A 27,465-nucleotide genomic window follows, 5' to 3' on the forward strand; every position below is an offset into this window, starting at 1 on the left:
AGGTGGTATGTGCCTATAATCCCAGGAACTTGGGAGGCTGAGGCAGGAGGATGGGCAAGTTCGAGGCTATCCTCAGCAACTTACCACAGGCCTTAGCAACTTCATGAGACCCTGTGTCAAAATAAAAAGGGCTGGGGATGTGGTTCAGTGGTTAAGTGCCTGCCCCTGGGCTCAATCCCCAGCACCAAAATAATTAAAAAACAAGTAAATAAAGTATATAGGAGGATGTGCATAAGTTCGAGCAAATACTGTGCCTTCTGATGTAAGGGGCTTAAGCATCCATGGATTTTGGTAACTGAGTTGGTCCCAGAATCAATCCCCCAGGGATAATGAGTGAAGACTATATTGATATAAATTTCAATTAGTAACAGTAGAAGATGGGAACAAAAAAAATCTTCATTGGGTAAACACCACAATAATACTGGTTACAGGCAAGAATAATTAGTATAAGCTAATATAAATGGGCAATACGATAAGATACAGGTTATCTTCACATTCTCAATCTGCCCACAAACACCCATTAATTAAGGAGAAGACTGTTTAATTTTACCCTGGAGATATCTGAAAAACATATCTTACCCAACTGATCAATTACTATCATCAGTAAAAAGACACATCGATATTTCAGGAGTCTGAGGCAGGAGGACTGCAAGTTCAAGACCAACCTCAGCAACTTAGTGAGGCCCTAAGGACTTGGCAAGACCCTCTCTCAAAAAATAGGGCTGGAGATGTGGCTCAGTGGTTATGTAACCCTGGGTTCAAGCCCCAGTACCCACTCCCTCCAAAAAAGACACATCAAATATCATATACCTTCTGAAATGATGCATGGAGAAGGGCCAACATTGCCTGAGTGGTATTCTTGCCAAAAACATAATCCTAAATCCACAAATTTGTTTCCACAAATCCATATTGGGGAAATATTCTATAAAATAGCCAGTCAGTCTTCTTCAAAAGCATCAAGGACATAAGAGACAAAGAGGGGAACCATAAATTGAAGGAGACTAAGGAGATAGAGTAACTAAATAAAACATGGGATACCATGGCATACCCACCTATGGGGTTGGCATTAGGGGAAGCTAGGTAAAGAGCTCATGGGAACTCTATACTAACTATGAAACTGTTCTATAAATCTAAAATTACTTTGAAATTAACATTTTTTGAGCAGGGTGTGGTGGCACACACCTGTACTCCCAACAACTTGTGAGGCTGAGGCAACTTAGAGAGGTCAAGGTCACCTCAGCAACTCAGAGAGGCTCTAAGCAACTTAGCAAGACCCTGTCTCAAAAGAAAAAATAAAAAGAGCTGGGTATGTGGTTCAGTGGTTAAGTGACCCTGGGTTCAATCCCAGGTACAAAAACTTTTGGAGGGGAAAAAATACATATTGCTTACATATGTATCAATAAACACTAGAAATATGCACAAGAAGCTAATCAGAGGGGGTAATCACAAGGACAGGGTGAGAGGGGTATACCTCAATGTTTATCATCATTTTAACTTTTGGACCAGTAGAATACATTATCTTTTCAAAAAATTAAATTTTATGCTATAAAATGAAATAATGCCCTTTACCTATAGCTGTCAAAAATATAAAACTTTTTTATGATTTTAGTAGAATATCTGCTAAATAAGACTTCAATGAATTAAATATTTATTTCAAATTCCCTACCACATACCATGTTCAGTGAAACTTAACTGCAATATCACAAGAACATATCACTATGCAAAATTCACATTTAAGCTGAATTTAGATAGCATTTAGCAAAAAGAAAAAAAAAAAGTTTAAAACAAAAAAGGATGCTCTGATATTAAAAAAAACAAGACCCAATTCCTTATGACTGGTTTTTAGACCAAAACAACAGTGTGTTAGGTTCTAGGATTTGAACTTATTTCTTTTAAGATATAACATTTCTGTCACCTGAGTCAGTGCCCTAGGCCAAATATAAACTGTTTATGATATCCTGGACAGTAACAGGTCCTTAGTTGTGATTATCAGTTGTGATATTATACGTGTCCTCAAACTCTTCCCTGTTGATTCCACAGTCTAGGGTCACAGTCTATGCTCTTGGCTAATGCTCCTTCCTCTATAGTCCACTCTAAACCAATGACTTTCAAACAGGTCAGCATCCCTTAAAAGGATACTAGGAGTCATGTATGGGAACAATAAAAGTACAAAAGGGAAGGCCAAATAGATAAGGCTTTGGGCTCACCACCCTCAGTTATCCAGAGCAAACCTGTTTCTAAGTTATTTTATGAACTGGTTTGGTTTTTCTTTTTTTTTCTTTTTTGGGGGATGGGGTAGGGTACTGGGATTGAACCCAAAGGTCCTTTACCACTAATCCATATCCCCAACACTTTCTATTTATTGTGAAACAAGGTCTCACTAAGTTGCTTTAGGGCCCTGCTAAATTGCTGAGGCTAGAGGCTAGACTTGAACTTGTGATCCTACTGCCTCAGCTTATCAAATTGCTGGGATTACAGGTGTGCCCCACTGCACCCAGCTTATATACAGGTATTATGCATAAAGTTTCTGTGGGGAGTAGGTAGTTCCAGTGCTACAAAACCAAACTGAAACCACTTACCTAAATTAAATATAAACTACTACATCTGAACTAACAAACAGCAAACACACTAAACAAAGATTAAACAAAAAATCTAACCTGGGAATTCAGGTTCCCTCTGAAAGTAATGTAAAATTAAGAGGGCTCCCTGAGGAACTTCAGAAAGAGACGGTTATGCTAGTCCTTACCTGACTCCAAACACTTAAGCTGGAGCAGATGTACTACATCTCCAAGGGTGAAGAAGCAAAATGTTGCTTACATGAACTTAAGTGTACTAAATTTTCTCTGTACAGTAAACACAATATTAAACACAATGTTTCTAAAATGAATACAAGTTTCTACCATACCTTCCGATCATCAGGTACCAAATCCTGAAGCACCTTCCTCTTAGGCCACTCCTTGGCCAGTTCAGCAGAGGCCAGCTCCTGCAAGTGGTACACAGCTATCTTGGCAGAACGCCTCTGAACTCGCCCCCCACTTTTTGACTCCAGGCTCATCTCCTTTAAGCACTCTGGCTGTCCTGACTCTGGAAAGAAGGAGATCTGCAAGAATGAGACACAGCAAAACAGGCCTGGTAAGTTGTTTCCTTCACAGCCAGCAATTAAAAATTGTCCTTTCTGCTCTAAGTAGCAAAAGAGCTATTTATTAACTTTATTACTAATATCGAACCCCACCATATTAGAGAATATTATACTGGTAAAAAAGCTTCTTCTCAGCTGGGTGGGGTGGAACATCCCTGTAATTTCAGCTACTAAAATTCCATTCAGCTACTCTGTCTCAGAGACAGAAGGATTGTAAGTTCTAGGTCAGCTTCTACAACTTAACAAGACCCTTTCTCAAAAAAATAAATAAATAAAAAGGGCTGGGGCTGTAGCTCAATGGAAAAAGGCCCCTGGGTTCAATCCCCAGTACCAGGAGGAAAAAAAAAAAAAAAGGTTATTTCTTCCTTAAAGATACTTAAAGTTTTTTTGGTTTGTTTTATTTTCTGTGGTACCAGGATGGAAACCAGGGCCTCGCACATGCAAGACTAGTGCTCTACCACTGAGCTACATCTCCAGTTCTGGACTATACTTTGAACTTTCATTTCCATAACCAATTAATGTTTGAAAGGCAGAAATAAGAATAAAAAAGAATGAGGAAGAGAGAACAAAAGCAAAGATTAAAAGTGGACACAAAGCACCAAGAGAACAGAAAGAGGTAGGGTACACAATCATCACCAAGTACATCTCCAAAACAGGGTCTAGAGAGGAGTCAGTACTCACAGGCCCATGCTCTGACCTCAGGTGATACGCAAGTCCAGCCTTTGATCTATATGGTTTTCCACAGTGGTGACACTTCAGGGTCATCTTCTCCAGCTCTGCAGCCCCTTTGCCACATTTTCTAACATGGTATAGATATCCCATAATGCTGGTGAAGGTACTGGAGCAACTCTGAACACAGGAAAGAGGCCTACATTAGAATCTAAAATCTTGTTTTGTTTTGTTTTTGGTACTGAGGATTGAATCCAGGGGCACTAAACAACTGAGTCACATCCCCAGACTTTTATATTTTTTATTTTGAAATGCAATCTTACTACATTGCTAAGGCTAGCTTTGAACTTGTGATCCTCCTGCCTTAGCCTATCAAGCCACTGGGATTACACGTATGTGCCATACTATCACACCCAGCTAGAATCTTACATCTTTTGACATGATCCCTAAATTTCTCAAAAGCCATAAAGCATTTACCACCATAAAATACAAAAAGACACTGTGATATTATAAGATCTTCTCTAACATTTTCCCTTGGTACAATCATTCCTTCTCCCTGGATGTCCTATCTGTGGGCCATGATACTCAAACAGTTTAGTCAGTGGTATGGTTTACATATGAGGTGTCTCCCAAAAGTCCATGTGCAAAACAATGCAAGAAAGTTTGGAGGAGAAATGACTGGGTTATGAGAACCTTAACCCAATCAGGGAATTAATTCTCTGATGGGATTAACTAAGTGGAAACTGAAGGAGGTGAGACATTGGGGGCATGCGTTTGGGGTATATATTTTATATCTGGCGAGTGGAGTCTCTCTATGCTTCCTGATCATCGTGTGAGCTGCTTTCCTTCACCACACTCTTACATTATGATGTTCTGCCTTTAATTGAGCCCTGAGGAATGGAGCCAGATGTCTACGAACAGTCCTAAAGAGACTGGGAAACTGTGAGCCCCCAACTAAACTTTTCTCAGGTCTTTTAGTTAGAGCAGCAAAAAGTTGACTAATACAGTTAGCATTCACTGAATTGTAACCAGGCACCTACTCTGTATCACAGTTTCCTGCTTGGTCTATGACCCCACCCCACCACAATATCAAACACAGTGAGGTTACTGGAATCCTCTTCATCACACCAAAAAAAAAAAAAAAAAAAAAAAAATGCTGGTAAAGAAATCCCTCTACACAAAGGAGTAGGGGGGGATAAGTTTGGGGGATGAGAAAGAAAATAAAGAAGTATAAATGAATTCAAGAGACCTAGAGAAGCAAGGGCCACCATATGCTGTAAGAACTAGGAAGTCCATAAAAGAAAAGGAGGAGAAATGGAGAATGACAACAGAAAGACATTGACCTGGGACTCCAGGAGGAGTTGCTGTCCTTGGGCTCTTACCTCACGCATGCACCTGAGCTTTCCCAGTCTCTTTAGGACTGTTCGAAGTCGTTCCCTCTCACTTGGTTCATCTATTTCATCTCCAGCCTTTAAAATGGGCTAGAAATCAAAAGAAATCATAAAATGACAAATTGAAAAAAAAATCACAGAAAATCAAGAACTGGACTAGCAGCTAAGCTGATGTTCTAGTTTTATCCAAGTTCTAGCTTACTCCATCTTCTGGACAAGTGAAAGAAGTGAACAGAATATAAGAGTTCTGAGCCTCTTCCTCCCAGGACATGAGCCTTTGGGGATAACTTACCCATACAAGTATCTATGGCCTACCACCATGGTTTCATTGAGCATAGTAACTCTTGAATAGTCTTCTTACACACCTATGAGGTCCCAGAACCTCAATCATCTGCACTGAGACATGTACACTCACCTAATAAAAGATATCCACACACCTCATGAGTTCACAGAGGACAGAAGACACTCTTACCAAACTATTATGATTCGCCATGACGTGATACTTCATCCCTGCCAGTGAACGAAGTTGTTTCCCACAATGATGGCAAGTAAACATTTCCTAAAAGAAAAAATAGTACTCAGTACCCCACTGTTCAACAGAGAAACAGAATAACACAAATTGTTATGCAGTGGGCTAGGCATTTAGCATGCATTACTTCTTTCTTATCCACACACAGACTATCCATAGTAGATATTTTTTCTCCATTCTACAAATGAGGAAACTAAGGTCCACATATAAAAAGCTAAATGCCACAACTAAGTGAGGATTCAAACTCAAGTCTGTAAAGTGCAAAGTCTACATTTCCTCTGCCACACAACACTTCCCCCTAGTCCATTGTATTCAGCATACTGCACACAGTACCAGGTCTAAATTTTGGGTAAAAAATCCTAACCATCATGAAATGCCACAAAATATCTAACCTGTTTGCAGTTTTCCATGTGTTTCTTTAAACCCTCTATGGTCTTCCTCCCCACTGCCTGGCAGGTGGGACAGGAAACACTGCCTTTATCCACGATTTCTAAGTACCATTGTTCCTCCAAACTGCCTACAAAGGAGAGAAAAATGACACTTTATGATCTGCAATACTCTCCAGAAACAAAAATCATAATTTCACAATCTAGGAAAAGTGTCATAAAATGGTTTTTCCCCTTCCTGGTAGACAACAATGAACAGATTCTTCCTGTAACTTCTAAAAGTCATTTTTTTTTTTTTTTTTTTCCATGCAATGTAGTTTCTGAAATGCCCCATGATAAAAACCACCTGAGAACCACTCAAAAGCCTGGTGCCTTAAAGAACTGGGCTTTCATAGCAGGGTCTAATTATGCAATGCTGAGCTTCATAGCAGCCAGTTATGAGTGTTTCCTGTGTTCCTGAGACATGTTTTTATGTCATTTAATTTTCTTAGCTTGTTTTTTTTTGGTTTTGTTTTTGTTTTTGTTTTGGTGCCAGGGATTGAACCCAGGGGTATTTCATCATCACGCCAAATCCTCAGTTCTTTTTCATATTTTATTTAGATACAGGGTCTTGCTAAGTTGCTTAGCACCTTGCTAAATTGCTGAGGCTGGCTTTAGATTAGATATCCTCCTGCCTCAGCCTCCCGAGTCACTGGGATTACAGGTGGGCACCATGGAGCCCAGCAATGCAATTTAATTTTCACAGAATTTTAAATTCTGGCTGTCTTTATTATTCCTACTCAGACAGAGAAACTGAAGTTTGCAGAAGATAAACTGAGGCAGGTCAGAAAGTCTGAAGTGCAAAACCTTTTGGAGATCTATTTGACCTCCAAAAACTCACTCTTAACAACTGCCTCCTTAAAGAACTGCTTGAGTACCTCGCTCCTCACAGATGACAACAAACCAGAGCGTAAGCACTACAATCCACAAAGCATCCAAAAGAAAACATACCTGCTGCATAAACTGGTGGTTCCTTCCGAATACGACGAGCCTGAGATTTGGGATTAGGCTGAGTTTTAGGCCGTTGCTTCCTCCCTGACACAAAATAGAGACATGAAGTTCAACATGTTACCTTTACTAACCTCCCTAACACAAAAATCTCTTCCCTCCCCTTCTCCTGGACATAAAAGCCCCACTCCCTCAACTGATTGCCTCCTTTAAGTCATGAAAGGCAGGATGAGGTACTCCCACCCCCAAATTCAAAGGGTTCTAAAGACAATAAGAGCCTACACCAGAGTCTGCCTCCCTTTTATGCTTGAAGAACATAGCCCAGTGATCCAAGGAAAAAACAGTAAAATTAACCCCTTACCATAAAGCTTGTGCTTCTTCTGAGGAAATTCACCATAGTCTTCATCTTCTTCCTGCTTGGGTTTCCTTTTTCCCTTTGTTGATACTCCACCTGACCCTGAAATATCATGCAAACACAAAACAAACTTAGTATAGTTTGTAAATGAACCTCTGGGCCTGTGTTCAAGACAACACTCACAAGATCATGAAAGAGAAAGACTGCTAGTGAACACAGGCCTCAGAAGTCTGCAGTATTTTCAGGAAAGCTGATGTAATTTCTCATTAAATAACTGACCCACCCCTTTGGAATCATCAATTCTTCCCTAAGAATGAAAAGGCCTTCAGAAAATGTGTTTTGCTTCTTGATTCAAGGCTATCACTGAAGTAGAAGAACTGCTCAAGATAGGAGGTTACCAGGGACATCTGAGACTGTGATTCTCTAGAATATACTACCATAACTCTTTCCCCAACCTTTACATCCTCAAAAAAGCAAACTAGAATAAAACAGGAAAGAAGTTCAAATCCCATACAGAATAAGGTTGATTCAAAGTCTAACCTAGAGTAGGGTCAGCAGTATTTTACTCTATTAGATAATTCATGAAGCTAAGAGTATGCAATAACCTACCACCTTAAAATCTGTTTAATCACTAATGAGATTAAACATCTGTGGCATTTAATACTTGAAGAATCACTTATAGCAACTATCTCAAAATATAATCTCAGAGCATACTGTCTTTGGAATTAGACACTTATTCTGATACCTTCAGTACGAGAAGTTCCAGCTGGTTTGATTCTTCTCATTTTCATCCAGTAGGTAGATTTTCGGAAGGATGCTGGAAAATCACTCACTGGTTCACATGATGAGGCAGATGATGAGCCGCTTAGAGAGTCATCGTGAGGGATAGTGTACTGGAAACTATTATCCTTTATGGAGCACTGGGTCCGGCTACTAACATGACACAAAAATATGTACCATAGAGGGTCTAGAGCAAAACCCTTATTAATTCTTTAAACAAGTTGGTTACTTGTGCAAAAAACTAAGGAGGCTAATTTTCTTTTATTTTACTTTATTTTATTAAGGCTAATTTTAAAAGAACAGATTATAAATTGTAATCTCCTAAAATTATATTGGTCAATCTAACACACATATATAATTATTATCATACTTTATTATAATCAGAAAGAGTATGTAGTCCACTTTGCAGTGGAAGGAAGGCATACTTTCCTGGATTTAACTAAGAAAAGAAATTTAAGCAATGTAATAGGGTATTGTGACATTTCAGAGATCCCCTGAATTGGTAACCAGGTACGTCCAAGTTTGCCTCTCTCTCAGCTAGAGGGACAGTAACTAAAGGATATCTTTGAGAATAAGAAGGAAAAAAATAGTCTGTAGACAACAATCTGATCCATCTTCCTTCTTGCTCAGCCTCCTCTCTAAACCATAACAAGAACTGCCCTGTTTTACTTGGCAACACAATACTCAGCTTCCACAGCTGAAGAAAGGATGCTATCTTGCCTGAGTTAAGCTGGTCAGAGACTTCTGGTAAAAAGCTATATCTAGATTCCTAAACCTAAGACTAGTCAGTATGTCAGTTAAGAACATTACTGAGCAGGGCTTGCTGGCACACGCCCGTAATCCCAGTGACTCAAGAGGCTGAGGCAGAACAGACACTTCACAGAAGATCTATAAGCAATCAACAAACATATGAAAAAATGTTCAACATCTTCAGTAGTAAGAGAAATGCAAATCAAAACTACACTAAGATTCCATCTCACTCCAATTAGAATGGCGATTATCAAGAATACTAGCAACAAAAGGTGTTGGAGAGGATGTGGGGAAAAAGGTACACTCATACATTGCTGGTGGGGCTGCAAATTAGTGCAGTTGCTCTGGAAAGCAGTGTGGAGATTTCTTAGAAAACTTGGAATGGAACCACTATTTGACCCAGCTATCCCACTCCTTGGCCTATACCCAAAGGACTTAAAATCAGCATACTACAGAGATACAGCCACAACAATGTTCATAGCTGCTCAATTCACAATAGCCAGACTGTGGAACCAACCTAGATGCCCTTCAATTGATGAATGGATAAAGAAACTGTGGCATATATGTATACAATGGAATATTACTCAGCCATAAAGAATAATAAAATTATAGCATTTGCAGGCAAATGGATGAAACTGGAGAATATCATGCTAAGTGAGATAAGCAATCTCAAAAAACTAAAGGAAGAATGATCTCGCTGATAAGCGGATGATGACACATAATGGGGGGTGGGAGGGGGCAAGAATGGAGGAAGGAGGGACTGTATAGAGGGATAAGAGGGGTAGGAGGGGTGGGGGAAAGAAAAAAAAACAGAATGAATCAAAAACTATTACCCTAGGTAAATGTATGATTACAAAAACGGTATGCCTCTACTTCATGTACAGAGAAACAAGATGTATCCCATTTGTTTACAATAAAAATGAATTAAAAAAAAAGAGAGAGGCTGAGGCAGAAGGATAACAAATTCAAGGCCAGCCTCAGCAATTTAGTGAGACCTTCAGCAACTTAGACTCTTTCTCAAAATAAAAAATAAAGAAAAAAAGAACTGAGGAGATAGCTCAGTCATAAAGTACCCCTGGGTTCAATCCCCAATATTGGGGGGAGAAAACATCACACATAGGCTTACGTTTGTAAGAGTAGGGAATGAAAGTACTTTCATTAGTGACCATCCTTAGGAAAATATATAAAATGGCCACCCAGGTGACCATTCTTAAGAAAACATAAAATGTGATAGAGACCAATTATGGAATACTATGTAGTTGTCAGACACAATAAACCAATTCTACACACAGAGCTATGAATTTAACTAAAAGGCATACTGATGAAATAAGAGAACAGAATCTAGTAAAATGTCATCTCAGTAAATTAAAAATAAATACGTATATAAAACAGCTTAGTTTTAAAAGGATTCATAAATATTTAAAGACAAACATGACACCTGTTTACATGATTTCATTTGGGAGGAAGGAGACAGAAATAAGCATAGAGTAAACATTAAAGAAGATGGTATCAGTATGCTATGAACAGGGAAGCACAATTTTCAGTTCTCTGCATATTAGGTCCCATGTTACAAATTCAATAGAGTAGTGCTGGCTCTGGTATGGCAGCATAAGCCCACTACAGACCATTCCTCCTGCTGCTTACAATGATAAACTCTGGACTCTGATATTTAAACAAAAGCTGTGGATTATTCAGGGGAGTAAAAACTGAGAAAAGTGACCTACGTGGCATGAGTAGGCTGGGCCTACTTGTGCAGCAGCATGGGCAGCTTAAATTCCAACAGAAACACCATCTTTATGGTCACAAGAATCAGATAAAGGGGTCCCTGTCGGTCAGAGTATGGGGAATTCTGGAGAAAGGCAAAGAATGCAATTTCTTAAGTTTGTATTTGAAGCCATATAAGTCACAACCTAACCTGAGCAAGCTATGTGAGGGGCATATTCAAATCAGCCTAGTAAAGACTGAAAACTGAAATAAAATTTGAACTTAGTGAACCAAACCAATGCAGCAAAAACCTAGAGAACAGAAGATTTGGGACACCTGTAAAAATCTAAGACTAACCCATGGGCTGTTCGTGAATGGGACAAGCCCCCATTTACATCATAGCAAAAATGTAAAGAACAAATCTGAGATTTTTAACCACTGCCCTCAGAAGGTGAGGCAGAACTTAGAGCTTGAACCTAAACAGGCTGCCTACTAAAACAAAACAAGCAAGATTCCTACAGAAGACTGCAATAGAATCCAAAGTCTACATAAATAATATTCACAATGTTAAAGATAAATTCCAAAAACACAAAACCAGAAAAACATGAGCAATTCTCAAAGGAACAGATAATCAACAATGCCAACTCCATGATGATCCAGACACCAGAACTGTCAAACACTTTCAAGCAGCTATTGTAATCGCTTACAAAGGAAAATAACACATGAAATGAAAGACTAGGTAGGAATTATCAAAAAACAAAGCATAAAAAAGAATCAAATGAAATTTTAGAACTGAAAAGTGCAATATCTGAAATAAAAACTCACTGCATGGTTCAGTAGCAGAATGGAGATGACTGAGGAAAGAGTCTGTGAACTTGAAGACAGAGCAATAGAAATGATCCAATCTGAAGAACAAAGAGAAAAAAAAAAATTGAAAAAAACAGTCCACAGACCCAAGAACCTGTGGATCAATCTCAAAGTTCTAAATTCAGTGTAGCTGTAATTCAAGGAGAAGAGACACTGGTACAAAAAAATACTTCAGAAAAAATAATGGTAGAAAATCTCCCACATTTGAGGAAAGAATAAATTTAAAAGAATCAAGGAGCTCAACAAACACTAAGTAGGATAACTCAAAGACAACATACACAGACACATCTTAAAACTATATAAAATCAAAGATTGAAAATAATCTAGAGAATAACTTCAGAAAAGTGATATCTTACATTACAGGGAACAGAGACTCACACCATCATGGATTTCCCAACAGAAACCAAGGAGGCCAGAAGACAGTGCAACAGTATCTGTAAGATCCCAGGGGGTAGGGGGAGGGAAGGGAAAGGAGAGGTATAGGAGACTGAATTAGAACAAAATATATTCCATGCTTTTATAATTATGTCAAAATGGATTCTACTGTCATATATAACTAGAAAGAACCAACAGAAATAAAATAAATAAATAAATTGTAAGATCCTGAGAGAAAAGATTTGTCAATTCAGAATTCTACATCCAATGAAAATATCTTTCAGGAATATTTTTTCAGATAAAGAAAAACTAAGAGAATTTGTCACCAGCAGACCTGCTCCATAAGAAATGCTAAAGCTGAAGAAATTCCAGCTGAAGAAAAATGACACCAGAGAGAAACTTGGGTTTTCAAGAATGAAGCAAGCAGCAGAAATGGTGAATAACTGGGTAAACATTTTAAAAAATCTAAAGCAAAATTTTAACATTATCTTGTAGAGTTTTTCAATATATGGTATATAGGTACAATACATACAACAACTATACCATAATGGTAGGTGGGCATTAAAGGAATCTATGTGACTGTAAGGTTTCTACATTTTAGCAAAGTGGCAGAGAGTAAATCTAAACAGACTGCGAAAGGTTAAGTATGTACATTATAAATCCTAGAGGATCCACTTTAAAAAAATAGAGAGACATAGCCAAAAACTCAATTACAGTACACACATTTAAACGGGACACTAAGCCATCAAATAATCTGAAGAACAGAGGAGAAAACAACAAGAAAGAAAATCATGTAAGGATAGACCTAAATCCAAATATACCAATATTCATTTAAGTGTTTATGGTCTAAACATTCTGGTTAAAAGTCAGAAATTGAAATAATCAATAAAAAGGCAGTACCTACTAATATATACTACCAGAGGTACCCTCTAAATATAGACATATATAGATTGAAAGTAAATGGATAAAAAAACCTATCCCAGATAACCAGCAAACCTAAGAAGGTTGGAGTAGCTATTTTAATTTCAGATAAAACAGACTTCGAGACAAAGAATATTGCCAGAGACAGACACTTCATAATGACAAAAATGTCAAATTATCAGGAAGAGATAATTACCTGTTGTATGTGCCTAATAATAGGGCCTCAAAGTACTCAAAGCAAAAGCTGACAGAATTAAAGGGGAAAATAGACATTCCACAATTTTAGAAAATTTTAAGACCTCTCCTCTCAGCAACTGGTAGGATTTAACAAAAATTCAGTGAACAAATAAATGAGCTAAACTACACTAGTAGCCATCTTGTTTTAGTTATTAACATTCATAGACCACTACATCCAACATATAGGATATACATTCTTTCCAAGTGCACATTGTGCATTCACCAAGAAAAAGTATATACTGGGCCATAAACTTTAAACTTAAAAAGGAACGAAAATAACAGTGTATTATTTGACCACATCAGAATCAAACAGAAACCAACAATAGTAAACTACTGAAACCAAACCAAAACAAAACAAAAAACATTTCAAAAATAAATCCAGAAGTTAAATAATCTATTTCTAAATAACTTAGAGGTCAAAAATTAAATCACAAAGGAAATGTGAAAGTACTTTGGTGTAATAAAAATTTACATACATCAAAATGTGTGGCTAAGCAGGGTTCAGTGGCACATGCCTGTAATCCCATTGGCTCACGAGGCTGAGGCAGGAGGACTCAAAGCCAGCCTCAGCAATTTAGTGAAGTACTGAGCAACTCAATGAGCCCCTATCTCTAGATAAAATATAAAAAAAGATCCAAGGATGTGGCTCAGTGATAAATGTCCCTGGGTTCAATCCCTACTGGTACCAAAGGCGGAGAGGGGAAGTGTGGCTGTAACTAAAGTACTTAGAAGAAAAGTTAAGTTTTGATAGCTTATGTTAGAAAGACTTTAAAATTAAAACTAAAGATTTAACTTGATGATACCTTAAAAAGAAGAGAAAAGTAAAATAAAGAAGGAAAGATATAAGAAACTGATGAACTAGGAAAGAGGCAATAGAGAAAATTTGGTTCTTTGAAATGATCATAAAACTGAGAATCCTACAGCTACTGATCAAATAAAAAAAGATATCATAAGTAATATCAAAATTAAAGAGAGGGGTGGAGGTTGTGGCTCAGTGGTAGAGCACTTGCCTGGTATGTGTGAGGCCCTGGGTTTGAGACTCAGCACCACACATAAATAGATTTAAAAAATCCATTGACAACTAAAAAATTTTTTAAAAATAATAAAAAAATTAAAGAGACAATTATCACATATCATACGGACATTAAAATGGAACACTCTGAATAACTCCTTGCCAATAAATTGACAAATTAATATAAAACATTTTTAAAAAATACAACTTATTAAAACTGACACAAGAAGAAAGAAGAAACTGGAAATCTGAATAAACCTATAGCTATTAAACTGAATTTATCAAATTATTCTCCAGAAAAAAAAAACTCGAGGCTCAGATTGTTTCATGGTGAAACACACTATAATAAGGTTAAAAAAAAAAAAAGAACAAAAGGAAAAAAGTAAAATTGTCCATACTTCCAGATTATATGATTGCTTACAAAGAAAAATACCAGGGATCTGCAAAATAATTACTAGAGCTAATAAGTAGATTTAACAAGTGGCAAGATACAAGGTTAGACAGAATAGTCAATTAATAAGGGGGGCCCAGTGGCAAAGGTCTATAATTCCAGCAACTCAGGAAGCTGAGGTAGCAGGATCACAAGTTCAAGGCCAGCTTCAGCAACTAAGCAAGACACTCAACAACTTACTGCAATCCTATCTCAAAATAAAAAAATAAAAAGGATGGGGATATAGCTTCATGGTAAAGTGCCCCTGGGTTCAATACTGTTTCCCCTGGGAAAAAAGTCAATTATTATATATTAGCAACAAGCAACAAGAAAGTGACATAAAAAATGATGCCATTTAGAAAAACATAAAATACTAACAAATGTAACAAAAGACATCCAAGGTTTTTACTATGAAAAACACAACGCGCTGCTAAGAGTGTTAAGAAGACCTAAATAAAAGGAAAAGTACTTCATGCTCATAAATCAGAAAACTCAATAATGTTAAAATGGCATTTTCCTCTAATGAACCTATAGATTCAATATAATACCAATCAATACTCAGCATGCCTCTTTTTATAGATACTGGCAACCTGATTCTGGAATTTATATAAAAATGTAAAGAACCTAGAATAGCTAAAATGATTTTGAAAAAAATATGCCAAAATATATAAGGCATAATATATATGCCTTATCTAATTTCAAGACTTACTCTAAACATCAACAGTTGAACAGAGTAAGAACTATCCAAAAAAAAAAAAAGAACTATACACACATGTTCAATTGATTTTTTTTTTTCCCTTTATAGTTCTGGGGACTGATCCCAGGACCTCTCAAATACCAGGCAAGCACTCTACCAATGTGCTATAATCCCCAGCTCTGTGCAATTGATTTTTATGTATGTGTGGAATGCAGGCAGACCTTTTTAAAAAAATGTTTTGAGACAAGGTCTTGATACAGTTGCCCAGGCTGGCCTCAACCTGTGATCCACCTGCCTCAACCTCCCAAGAAGTTGGAATTACAGATATGCACCATCATGCCCCGCTTCAACCGATTTTTGATAAAGGTGCCAAAGAAATTCAATAATGGAAAAATACTGACATTGACTCTCACCACTCACCACATACAAAAATTAACTCTAGATGGGTCAAAGACCTAAGTGTAGAAACCTACAAAACTTCTAGAAGGTAGGAGAATATCTTTGCAATCAGGGTAAGCAAGGTTTCTTAAATAGAAACAAAAAGCAAGAAACACAAATGAACTTTTTTTTTTTTTTTTTTTTTTTGGTACCAGGGATTGAACCCAGGGGCACTTAACCACTTAGCTATATCCCCAGCCCTTTTTACTTATTATTTTGAGACGGGGCTCACTAAGTTGCTTAGGGCCTCACTAAGTTGCTAAGGCTAGCCTAGAACTTTCAATCCTCCTGCCTCAGTCTCCCAAGTAGCTGGGATTACAGGCAAGTGCCACCATGCCTGGCAAATGGATAACTTTAAAACTTTTGTCCTTCAAATGACATCAGTCAGAGAATGAAAAACAAACAACAGACTGAAAGATGTTCAAGACACATTTATTACACAAAGGAATTATATTCAGATTAGATTTTTTAAATATTACAACTCACTAAACCCTATTTTTTTAAAAAAATGGGTAAAAGATGTAAACACTTTATAAAAGAAGATATACAAAATGGTCAAAAAGAACATGAAAAAAGGTTCAACATTTAAAATGAATAAAAAACAAAAATTAAAACCACAATGAGACATCACTATACAACTATTAAATTAGTTAAAATGAAAAAGATCAACTCTCATATATTACTGGTATGAATGCAAATGATACTACTTTGGATAGGAAGTTTGATAAAAAGTTAAACATACCCTGCCACATAATCCAGTCAACCTAGGATGGTAGATACTATTTTAGGTATTTACCAAGCAAAATGGAAATATTTGTTCATATACTACTCCTATGAACTGGGCAGGAGGATTGCAAGCTCAAGAGAGCCTCAGCTACTTGGTGAGGCCCTGAAATTTAGCAAGACCCTGTCTCAAAATAAAAAATAAAACCAGGATGGGGATGTGACTCAGTGGCTAAGCAACCCTGGGTTCAATTCCTAGTACAAAAAAAAAGACAAAGAGAATGACTATGTGATTTCATTTTATAAAATTCTAGAATATGTAAACCACTGTACAGAAACAGAAAATAGGTCAGTAGTGCCTAGGGATGGGAGAGGAGAGAGAAATGAACTGCAAAATCACACAAAAACTTTGGGGGTAGAGGGAAATGTTTGTTATCTTGATTACAATGATGGTTTCAGAGATATAAGTGTGTGTGTGTGTGCGTGTGTGTGTGAATCTCAAGGTATTAGAGTGTACTACTTGTGAGGATTGAACCCAAAGCCTCCCACATGCTATGTAAATGTTCTACCATGGAGCTATGCCGCAGTTCACAGAATACACTTTGAATAAATACAGTCTATTTACAAATGGAAACTGGCCATTTGAATGGCCCATCATCCCAAACAATGGGATCAATTACTACTCAATAAAGACTTGATAGTACCAACCAGCCATTAACAGCCACGTCCCCATGTAACTACTCTAAGGAAACTCTATATGAGTTTCTTAGTGTAGGACTCAGAAATATACATCTTTTCTCACGCATAAACATAAACACAGTAAAAACTTCCAGAGTTCCTATGATCAACATGATTAATATGCTAGAGATTAAGTCATGATGGCTAGGGAATTCCTGCCTCCAAGTCTGTTTTTGTTTTTAAAGAATTCAAAAAAAAATATATATGTATATATTTTATACTATCAACTCAGGACATTTGATCATTTGTTGAAACTAGATTAATCTCAAACTTCCCTTTCCATAAATATAAGAAGAAAAAGCTTTATTATGATATAATGGCTATCATAATTACACTGATTTATTTATAATTTATCACCAGTATGGCAAATCTCTGCTTCTACATGCAAACATTTAGATTTCACCAATATTTTAGTTCACCGAGGTATCCTTTGCAGACTTCTTTAATTCTACCTAATCTTTTTTTAAATTCTGAATATAAATATATTTAAGGTTATAAAAGAGAGGATTGAAAATATGAACAAAGAGCAACAGACTACAAAAATTACAAGCATATTTGTGAAAGAACAGAAATTATAAAAATAAAACCAATATAATTATAATTAAGAACTTCCTGGATGGTCTTAATAACAAATTAAACACAACAAAGAAATTATTAAGAAAGTAGTGGAGATAGACATGTAGATTTAAAACATGAGGGAATTAAAAACAGAGAATATCTTACCAGGTGCCTTCTGGGAATAAATCCTTGTCTTGGGTAGCCCCTCTCTCTCCTTGCACCTAATTTACTTAGTCTTTCTTCCTGTCAGTTGCTCTCTGTATGTAACTGACCACTGGCATTACTCCTTCCCATCAAGGCCAGGCACAAGGAATTTCACTAGCAATCTCTGTTTTCTTTTCACCAATCAATCTTATAAATACTTTTATTTATCTCTCAGTTTCATTCCCACTCATTGTAGCAATGTCTACCTAGTCTTTAAAGGCTGGTGTGTCAGGTGGTGCATGTCTGTAATCTCAGCAACTCTGTAATCCCAGGGCTTTGGCAGACTGAGGAAGAAGGATCCCAAGTTCCAAGTCAGCCTCAGCAATTTAGCAAGGCCCTAAGCAACATAGCAAGGCCCTAAGCAACTTGGTGAGACCCAATCTCAAAATTAAAAAATCAAAAGGACTGGAGATGTGGTTCAGTGATTAAGCATCCCTGGGTTCAATTCTTAGTACCAAAAAAAATTAAATTAAACTAAAGGCTGATATTCTCCATGGTTTCATACTCTACTCTTTTTAGTCTCTTCTCACCATTGTTTCTCAAAATTCACAATTTCTGAGGAAGGTAGTTAAATAAGGATTCCCACACCCTAACCATGATGATTTGGATTCTGATTAATGGATGGCAGCCCATTCATGTTTATACTTTTTAAGAATTATCCCTGGGGGAACCAAAGTACACACTGAGAAACACTGCTTTGAACACCTTCCCTAGAAGATCTCATGAATACTCATCTTATAGAAGAAAATATGTTTTCAGTTAATTTTTATAGCTGAAGATTCTCAATTTTGCATTTCAGACCAGCTCTTCAACTGAGGTCCAAATCCACTTACATTTGTTCCAAATGTTGCTCCTCATTTGGAAATTCCCAGTTCAGTTAATTACTCCAACTTTCATCTGTCTGCCAATGCCAGAAACCCACAGACACCCTGTCTTTCTTTCACTTAACTCTAGCCTAAACCATCCCGTATATTCCCTATGTATTGTTCCCTAAAAATTTCCCATATACTGTTATCACCTCAGACCACATATTCTTCATTCCTCTTTTGTTCCTATAATAGCCTCTGAACCTTTCATAAATATAACAAGAAAAACCCTTCCAAATCCATCATTCGTGAAGTTACCAGAATAAAATTCCAACACCTTAGCATGCCATTAAAAAAAGGCCTTTTGTGATCTGCCTAACCTCTGAATGATCACTCTGCTAACCCCCATCCTCCCTGCCAGTCAGTCATATAGAAAGCTTTGCTATCCCACTTTTTACCTGTTCAAATGCTGTTATCTCTTGTGAAAAATCCTTTCTCCTGGCTAACTGCGTTATTCCTTGACTTTCAAACCGATGCTTATGGGTGATCTACTCTGGTTATCTCTCCCTTCCAGACTATCATTCCCTTTCCCTAATGGCTATACTAAATTCTCATTTTAAAATATTTACATATTACACTGTATTTTGTTGATTTTTTGCAAATCCCCATCTTTGGATTTCTATTTCTGTTTTTCATATCTGTATATCTAAATATTTGACTGGCAACAAGCAGACATTTAGTAAATGTAATCTGAATGAATGAATCCATCTAATCAGAGTTTCTAGTTTTTTTTCTTTTAACTTCGGAGTAACTTAGCACATTCAGTATACAAAACAGTAAACCAGTCTTGCAGCCAAGAATTTCCCCCAACCATATTTTCTCTTCCTTCCAAGCTCATCAATGTATTCATGAGCACAAATTTCATGTGGGGAGAAATGCTGGACTATAACTGAATCATACGCTCTACAATTTGTTCTTTCATTTTGGTTTGTTTTTTCGCGAGTTAAGTTTTCCTCCCCCACACTAGGTTTAGACCTGCACTGTCCAATTCAGTAGCCACTAGCTACAGGTGGCTATTTAAACTGGGTTAATTAAAATTTTAAATTTAATAAAAATTAAAATTCTTTTTCCCAGTTGCACCAGTTACGCTTCAAGTACTTAAAAGTCACACGTGGCTGGTGGCTATGATACTGGGCAGTGCGGATACAGAACATTTTCATCAATCCAATGGACAGCGCTGGCGACACAATTATAAAAAGACCTCAGAAAGCACTTACTTCTTAGCTCCCACGATCCTGGTACTCCTCTGCTGCTTAAAGGATGTGGGTCCCGGGGTCTAGCAAATCACAAGCACACAAGTGAGGGCTAGGGACCCCTGAACCTCGACCACAAAGAGATGACTCCCCCTTGTGCCCAGAAGAAACGAAGCTCTCCCGGGGCAACTACTTCAAACGGAAGAATGCAATATTTTTTAGGAAAAGTATGCCTTACTCTCTTCCCACAACGCGCAGGCGGGTGACAATACCTGCGCCTTCATCTTCCCCCCTTCCCAAGCCCTATCCCAGGCACAGGCTCTAAAGGGAGGAGAAAAAAAGACAACGGACATGGGAAGCACTGGGGGATGTAGAAGGAACAGAAACTAATGGCAACGTGGAGAGGAACTGAATTCAACGAGGTGGGAACAAGCAAGAGAGTGGGGAAAGAAGAGGAGGGCGGGGGGCTCTGATCTAAAAGGGTGGGGCCTACGATGGGGTCTGATAAAACCAACTCTGAGCATGGGACAAAAGCGACGGGCCGCGTGCTCCCGGCTCGACCGAGCTACCTCTAAAGCATAATGGTCACACCACGGAACTCACAGCGGGGACTGCACCGAGTCTGGAAGACATCACTCCCTCTCCACGCCTAACAATTTCACCCAAGGGCTCCGGCCAGACCAACGCCACTTCCGCTCTCCTCGCCTCTCCCGGATGTGGCCTCGGCGCCGCCTCGCCGGGTTCTGAACGTCTACTTCCGCCTAGCAGCTTCCGAGGGGGCTGCGGCTGGAGGGTCACGTGACGCGCCCCCCTTGGCTTCGCCTGAGACCCCACCCCCCACTGCGGCGCCAAGCCGCGGAGACCCGGAGTCGAGGGCCGGAGCGAGGGGGCGGGGCCTGCAGAGCAGCCGGCCCTGGGACGTCCACCCCGGTGTTCATCCAGTCCCATGCACGACCCCTCGTGTCCCTCCTTTCTACACCCGCCCGGGTAGTGGCCCCGTAGATGCACGTGGAGATCAATCATTGCCCCTTTATTGATCTTAAGAGAAATTACAGGCTCATTCTCTGCCCCGCCACCCCCAGGTTAGAGATCTAGACGCCCTTTCATTGCTGAGGGTGCAGGAGTTGGAGGCAGTGGCTGAGCAGGAAAGGGTGAAATGTGAGGAAGACAGTTCATGACAGGGGCGGATCTCTGCTCATCGCCTAGCTCGGGTTCTCCAGACTCGTCCTGCTCTGGAAGTCCTCCGTGTGGTCGGTGGGAGGCATGCTGGAGTAACTCTTGGGATCTTTGGACAGACTGTGTCTGGGCCTCTCCTCGGGGGAACTGTGCTTGAGTCCCTCCTTGGGGAGATTCTGATGGGTTCCCTCAGCGTGACTGCGGTGGCTCCTCTCAGAGTGACTTTGGTGTCTCCTCCCAGAGTGACGGCGGTGTCGCCTCCCAGAGTGACTGCGGTGTCTCCTCTTAGAATGAGTGTCTCGACTTCTCTCAGAGGGACGGTGGCAGGTTCTGTCAGTGGTGCTGGGATGAGTCTTCTCAGAGGGACTGTGCCGGCTTCTCGCAGAGGGCCTGGGAAGGGTCCCCCCAGAACTGTGTCCTCTACTCTCGGAGGGACTGCGAAGGGATCTCATGGAGAAATTGTCGCGGCTCTTCTCTGAGGGACCGAGATGGCTTCTCTCTGAGGGACCGAAACATCTTCTCTCCGAGCGACGGAGTGTGCTCCTCTCCGAGGGAGTGCGACGGCTCCTCTCCGAGGGAGTGCGATGGCTCCTCTCGGAGGGAGTGCGACGGCTCCTCTCGGAGGGACTTCGACGGCTCCTCTCGGAGGGGCTGCGAAGTCTCCTCTCGGAGGGACTTCGACACCTCCTCTCGGAGGGGCTCTGACGTTTTCTCTCTGAGGGACTGCGCCGGCTCCTCTCGGAGGGACTGGCATGGCTCCTCTCGGAGGTACTGGGACGGCTCTCGGAGAGACTGCGCCTGCTCCGCTCCGAGGTACTGGGACGGCTCCGCTCCGAGGTACTGCGCCTGCTCCGCTCCGAGGTACTGGGACGACTCCGCTCCGAGGTACTGCGCCTGCTCCGCTCCGAGGTACTGGGACGGCTCCTCTCCGAGAGACTGCGACAGCTCCTCTCCGAGGTACTGGGACGGCTCCTTTCCGAGGTACTGCGACGACTCCTCTCTGAAGGACTGCGACGATTCCTCTCTAAGGGACTGTGACGTTTTCTCTCTGAGGGACTGTGAAGGCTCCTCTCTGAGGGACTGCGACATCCCCCCTCCGAGGGAGTGTGACACGCCCCCTCTGCGGGACTGGCATGGTTCTTCTCTGACGGACTGCGAGGTGGCCTCTCTGAGGAACTGAGATGACTCCCCTCTGAGGGCCTGTAGCGTCTCCTCTCTGGGGCCTTGTGATGGCTCCTCTTTGAGGGACCGTGATGTCCCCCCTCTGAGGGTCTCCGATGGCTCCTCTCCGAGACACTGGACAGGGTCCTCTCGGAGGGACTGCGCTGGCTCCCCTCAGAGGGCTTCCGCGGGCCGCTGTCCCTCGGGGGCAGGGTCCCCTCCTGGGGCGGGTGCTTCTCTCTGCTGCAGCTTTTCGCGGAGGCGGCCTGCAACCTGGCTTCTGACCCGATCAGGTTCTTGGACTCCTGGCTGGAAATTTCACCTCTCTGCAAGTTTTTCTTTGCTCTGCTGCTGCTCTCACTTTGGACTTGGCCCAAAGGCTGCATGAAGACGGCCGTTTGGACAGTACTAGCGCCTTGGGAAGCCGCGGGCTTGGGCGGCTGGAGAGGTCTCGATTGCAAAGAGCTTCCTCTCTCTGGCTGATGAGCTTCTTTGCTTGGGTTTGTGCCTTCTGACACTATATCCTCCTGCTTGGTGGTTGGACTCGTTGGCCTCTGCTTGACAGCTGGTAGCCCGTCACCTTTACTCTCTTTGGGTGAACAGTAGTCCCTGGCTTTTTGTTTTGGATCATAGTATTTGCTTGACCACAAATCTGGCCTTGTCCTATCCTCAGGCTTCGGTCCCAAAAAAGCCATCATTCTGCATGCTGTTTGGAATGCCTGCTTGAGGCCCTGGAAAAGCAGCTGCAGGAACTTGGGCTGGGAGGATTTCTTAGTTTGTCTTCTTAAAGAAGCAGTACTTGAGTGGGCTGCTACAGTCCTCTTTCTTCTTAAAGAGGCTGGTATTTCCTTAGAGGGACTCTCTATTGTGGTTCCACTGCATGTGTTTGGTGTTCTCAGTCCCTTGTTGGTTCTTTTCACTGGGAATTTTGAATCCCAGGTTTTTTTCGTCCTCACTTGAGCCCATGTGTCATCCTGATAGCTTTCAGAGTCACTCTCTGATAGGGAGTGCACATGAGAGAATTCATAATGCCCAAACTCTCCAATTTCTGTCTTTCCTACTAGACCAGGGTGACCCCATTGCCTTTGCTTGGTATGGACTCGTACAGGAGCAGGGGACTGGAAAGCTCTAGATTGGAAATCTCTTGTAGGAGTAGGATTCTTAGAAGCTGGAGTATACATTTTGGCTTTCCTTTTTGATGATGATATAGGACTCCTTGGTGTCATGGGTCTGTCTCTTCTATGATACTTTGAAACTTGGGGTCTTTTTCCAGTCCTCAACCTAAAGCCAAGATGCAATCGAATCTCGCCATGGCCTTCAGGAGTGCTTACAAGGTGGAGCTGTGGATAGATAAGAAGATAAGGCCCAAAAGTGGTCTGTAATTTATGACAGCAATTAAATCCTGAACATCGGCCACACTGTAGGCAGATAGGGTATTTCAGGACAAGACCTGAAGCTAGAGGTGGAGGTACATTGGGGGGTATTTGACTCCTTAAGAGTTTTGCTGCTATTTTTAGCTGTAGATCTTGTAGCATTTGGAACTGTTCTGAGAAGTCAGTCTTTACATGAGAAAGATAACTTGGCTTGAAGGAGTGTTGGGACTCAAAAATTCTTGTTTCTGAACCACTCTGTGAGTTTTCACTCTCTTCCAGGGAAACAGGATCCTCCCTATTGTAATATATCCTGATAGAAGATTCTGACTTTACTAGGGCAGGAAGCTCGCCTCCTACGCATGAGATAGGCATATGCTGAGTGACTTCCTGGGATATGTTACTTTGCTTTGAGTCTGTTTTCTTTATGCCCAATCTGGCCCCAGAGTATTGCTGTATTATGGAAGATATGGAGCCACGTGTCCACATCCTTAGAGTCATTCTTTGTTCATGACCATGGCCTAATGTATGTCTCTGAATGTAATTTTTGACCACTGAAGGCTGTGAAATAGTATATGGACCATTCTCTAGCAGGCTCTGGGAAAATTGCATCAGTTCAGCTGGAACCCCAAATAAATTCTGAATAGATTGACAGATATCTGCAGTGGCCTTTTCTGCTAAATGTGTTCGAGAACAAAGCTTTCTTTCCATAGTAGTCACCAAGACATTCCCTAGCATTAGCATAGCGGAGAGATATTTCTAGGTAGTCGCTGCCTATAGACATGATTCTCCCAGACATTCTGTTGTCTGCCCAGGAAAGACCGGCTAGAACCTCTTTGAGACCATGATCCTCCCTGGCATGTCCCAGATGGTGATCTCCGTCTTTGTGATGGATGTTGTGAATGGCTCTGGAGTGAGTCCTCTAACTCCTCCATCTGCTTCCTCTTAGTTCTCTCCTTAGATGTGATATCCACTCCCATAGTTTCAGGGTGTGGGATTTCCACAGTGTTCTCTGTCTTATCAGAGGGTTTATTATGAAGGTCCAGGGGAAGGGGTGACGACTGTATCATGACAGAGTCACTATAGGACTCTTCAGGCTGCAAAATATATGTCCCAAGATTCTTCATATCCAAAGCTCTTGATATTTCTAACATCCCAGAACCCCAAAGGCTTCCTAACTCAGATGTTTGGACAGAACTTGAAATGAGTGGGCCCGAAGAGCTGGTTAGGGACTCAAAGAAAAAATCACTTTCTTGTAACTCTTCTTCTGACATGGATTCCTTAGAGTCCCAATTCTGACATACCTGTCCTTGATTCAAATCCTCAGATTTAATAACTTCAGGAGGCTCTGTTTTTTTCTCTGTGGATTTTGCAGACTGCAACCTTTGCTCATGAGTCAATATTGTAGGTTCCTCAAATGGAGATGTTTGTTTTGAGGTTAATTCTGCAGACCTCACTCGAATACTTGGCTTGGGAGTTAAATTTACAGGTTTTACCAGTTCTTGAAGATATGGTGCTGGGAGTAAATCCAAACAATCTGTTACATCAATCTCTGATCCCCTGGCTACTCCTATTGGGTCTACAAACTGAGGAGCTGGTCCTGGTGCTAGTTCCTCAGATTTTACGACTTGACATGGTGGCCTTGGGGTTAATACAGTCTTTTCCAAAATTTGATGTGTTGGCTCTGTGATTAATTCCTTACATTTCGTATTCTGTAACCACAGGCTTGAGGTATACCCTGAAGATTTTACATCTTGGTGTTTTGGAGTCAATTCAACATTTTCTGTCATTTGAGGGCTTGGCCCTGGTTTTGCCATAGATTCCGCAAGTTGAATTGGTGGCCTAGAGGTCACTTTCACAGATTCAACAATTTTGGGGGGAGGTTCTGGGGTCACCCTTACTGATGGAGCAACTTGAATCTTTGTACTTGCAGATTCTGTGATTTGATCCAGTGGTTTTGGACTAATCTTCATACATTTTATAATTTGACCCAGTGGTCCTGCTGGAGCTATCCCTGAATTTTTCATACTTTGATTCTGTGACTTTGTTAGCCCAATTGATACCTCACCTTGCTGCCATGTCTCAGAGTTGAACTCTATAGATTCTGCATGTCCCATAACTTGACTTCTTTGCTTTGGAGCCAACTTTAAGGATTCCTCCACTTGCAGTGATGGCTGAGAGGTCAGAGTTACAGATTCTGGGACTTTATGTCCTAACCCTAATGTTATTCCTGAAGATCCCACATAATGTTGTGACTTTGGGGTCAGTTCCATAGGTTCCTTGTAACTTAGCTCCACAGATTCAGGACCTTGATGTCCTAACTGTGGTATCATCCCTGAAGCAGAATCTGGGACATGATGTAATGACTTTGGCAACAATATTTCAGTTTTTTCCCTTTGCGATCTTTTCTCAGAGATCATCCCCACGGGTTCTAAAGTTTGAGGACAGTGCCTTGGAGATTTCTCTACATATCCAGTAGTTTGACTTATTGACTTTGAGTTTGGTCCAAGAAATTCCTTCCCTTGCAACCTTGCTTTACAGATCAACCCTGTATCTTCTGTAGCATGATGCTTGAACTCTGGTGTCATCCCTTCAGGTTCTATAACTTGCTGTAATGGTTTTATATATAACTCCCCAAAATCCTTAGCTTGAGGCCATGATTGAGAGAGCATCCCCAGAGTTTCTGGGATTTGGTAACTTTTCTCTGAGGTTAATTTTAAGGATCTTGAACCTCGATCCCTTAGCACTGAAGCCAGATCAACAGATTCTGATACTTGAAGATCTAGCTGCAGAGGTATTCCTGAAAATTCCATAGCTTTATCTATTGGCTTTGAGGTCAACCCCACATATTTCTCCACTGTTTCTATGTCTTTTTGTGCCAACCCTTGTGTCATATCTGAAGATTCTGTGGCTTGGTAAATTGATATTGAATTCAAATTCACAGATGTAGGGACTTGCTGCCTTGGCTTTGGAATCATCTCTGCATATTCTACAAACTGTTTCCCTGGTCTAGAGATTACTTTGGAGGATTCTGCGATTTGAAAACTTCTTGGAGTTTGGTTACCAGATTCCTGTCTTTGAGGCGGTGATCTTGGCGCTAACTCCACAGATTTTACAGTTTGCTGCAGTGACACTGAAGACAATTTCACATGTTTTAAACTTTGCAACTTTGGCTCTGGAGTAAACTCCAAAGTTTTCACACCTTGTTGCTGTGATTCTGGAAACAAATTTGAAAATTTGACACTAGTCAATGCTGGTCCTGGTAGGAACTTACTAGTTGGCTTTGGTGTCAGCACCACTGATTTTACACCTAAAGTCAACTCTTGGCAATCCATATCTTCATATTGCTGGGACCTTGGCCTCAGGTCCACAGGTTTTGCATTTTGAAAACATGACTTTGGTGTGAAGAACATAGATTTAACACATTGTGACCTGAGGCATGATGTCAATGCTAAAGAATTCATACTTTGAAGTTGTGACCCTGGTTTCCACTTCAGAGATGTCACAGCCTGACAATATGGCTTTGGTGCAAACACCACTTTTCTCACACTGTGCTGCTTGAGGTGTAAAGGCAACTTCTCAGAATTCATGCCTTGAGGATGTGGCTCTGTGTTTAATTCCACAGAATTCACTCTTTGAAAACATGGCTCAACTGCATATATACCACATTGCAAGTCCTGCAGCCCGGAACCTGAAATCAATTTTACAGAATTCTCACCAAAAAACAATGGCTGCCTGCTCATCTCCATAGACTGTACATCTGTATGCAGATGTAAAGATTTCACACCATTCAACTGAGGACCCAAAGT

The 27,465-nt window shown here is 40.5% G+C and overlaps 2 protein-coding genes across 4 annotated transcripts in view; both read right to left on the minus strand.

Moving 5' to 3' along the window:
* Positions 1-20,703, minus strand: part of Znf512 (zinc finger protein 512) — a 31,568-nt gene extending 10,865 nt beyond the window's left edge. Inside the window, exons 1-11 of one of the 3 annotated variants that reach the window (XM_047522378.1) lie at positions 20,553-20,630; positions 19,974-20,032; positions 11,516-11,595; positions 8,202-8,389; positions 7,463-7,558; positions 7,105-7,188; positions 6,121-6,245; positions 5,672-5,758; positions 5,191-5,289; positions 3,821-3,988; positions 2,906-3,100 (exon numbers count right to left, since the gene is read on the minus strand). In XM_047522378.1, the coding sequence (XP_047378334.1) occupies positions 2,906-3,100; positions 3,821-3,988; positions 5,191-5,289; positions 5,672-5,758; positions 6,121-6,245; positions 7,105-7,188; positions 7,463-7,558; positions 8,202-8,389; positions 11,516-11,520 (1,047 nt within the window). In that variant the 5' untranslated portion in view covers positions 11,521-11,595; positions 19,974-20,032; positions 20,553-20,630. Of the gene's footprint in view, positions 1-2,905; positions 3,101-3,820; positions 3,989-5,190; positions 5,290-5,671; positions 5,759-6,120; positions 6,246-7,104; positions 7,189-7,462; positions 7,559-8,201; positions 8,390-11,515; positions 11,596-19,973; positions 20,033-20,552 lie in introns of all 3 variants that reach the window. The other 2 variants (XR_007104629.1, XM_047522377.1) reach the window with 2 other exon arrangements.
* A 267-nt stretch (positions 20,704-20,970) lies between these two features.
* Positions 20,971-27,465, minus strand: part of C13H2orf16 (chromosome 13 C2orf16 homolog) — a 34,982-nt gene continuing 28,487 nt past the window's right edge. The window contains 3 exon segments of the mRNA XM_047522382.1: positions 20,971-21,210; positions 21,212-24,417; positions 24,420-27,253. Of these exon segments, the coding sequence (XP_047378338.1) occupies positions 21,145-21,210; positions 21,212-24,417; positions 24,420-27,253 (6,106 nt within the window). The 3' untranslated portion in view covers positions 20,971-21,144.

This window comes from Sciurus carolinensis, chromosome 13 (assembly GCF_902686445.1).
Source record: "Sciurus carolinensis chromosome 13, mSciCar1.2, whole genome shotgun sequence".
Taxonomy (NCBI): domain Eukaryota; kingdom Metazoa; phylum Chordata; class Mammalia; order Rodentia; family Sciuridae; genus Sciurus; species Sciurus carolinensis.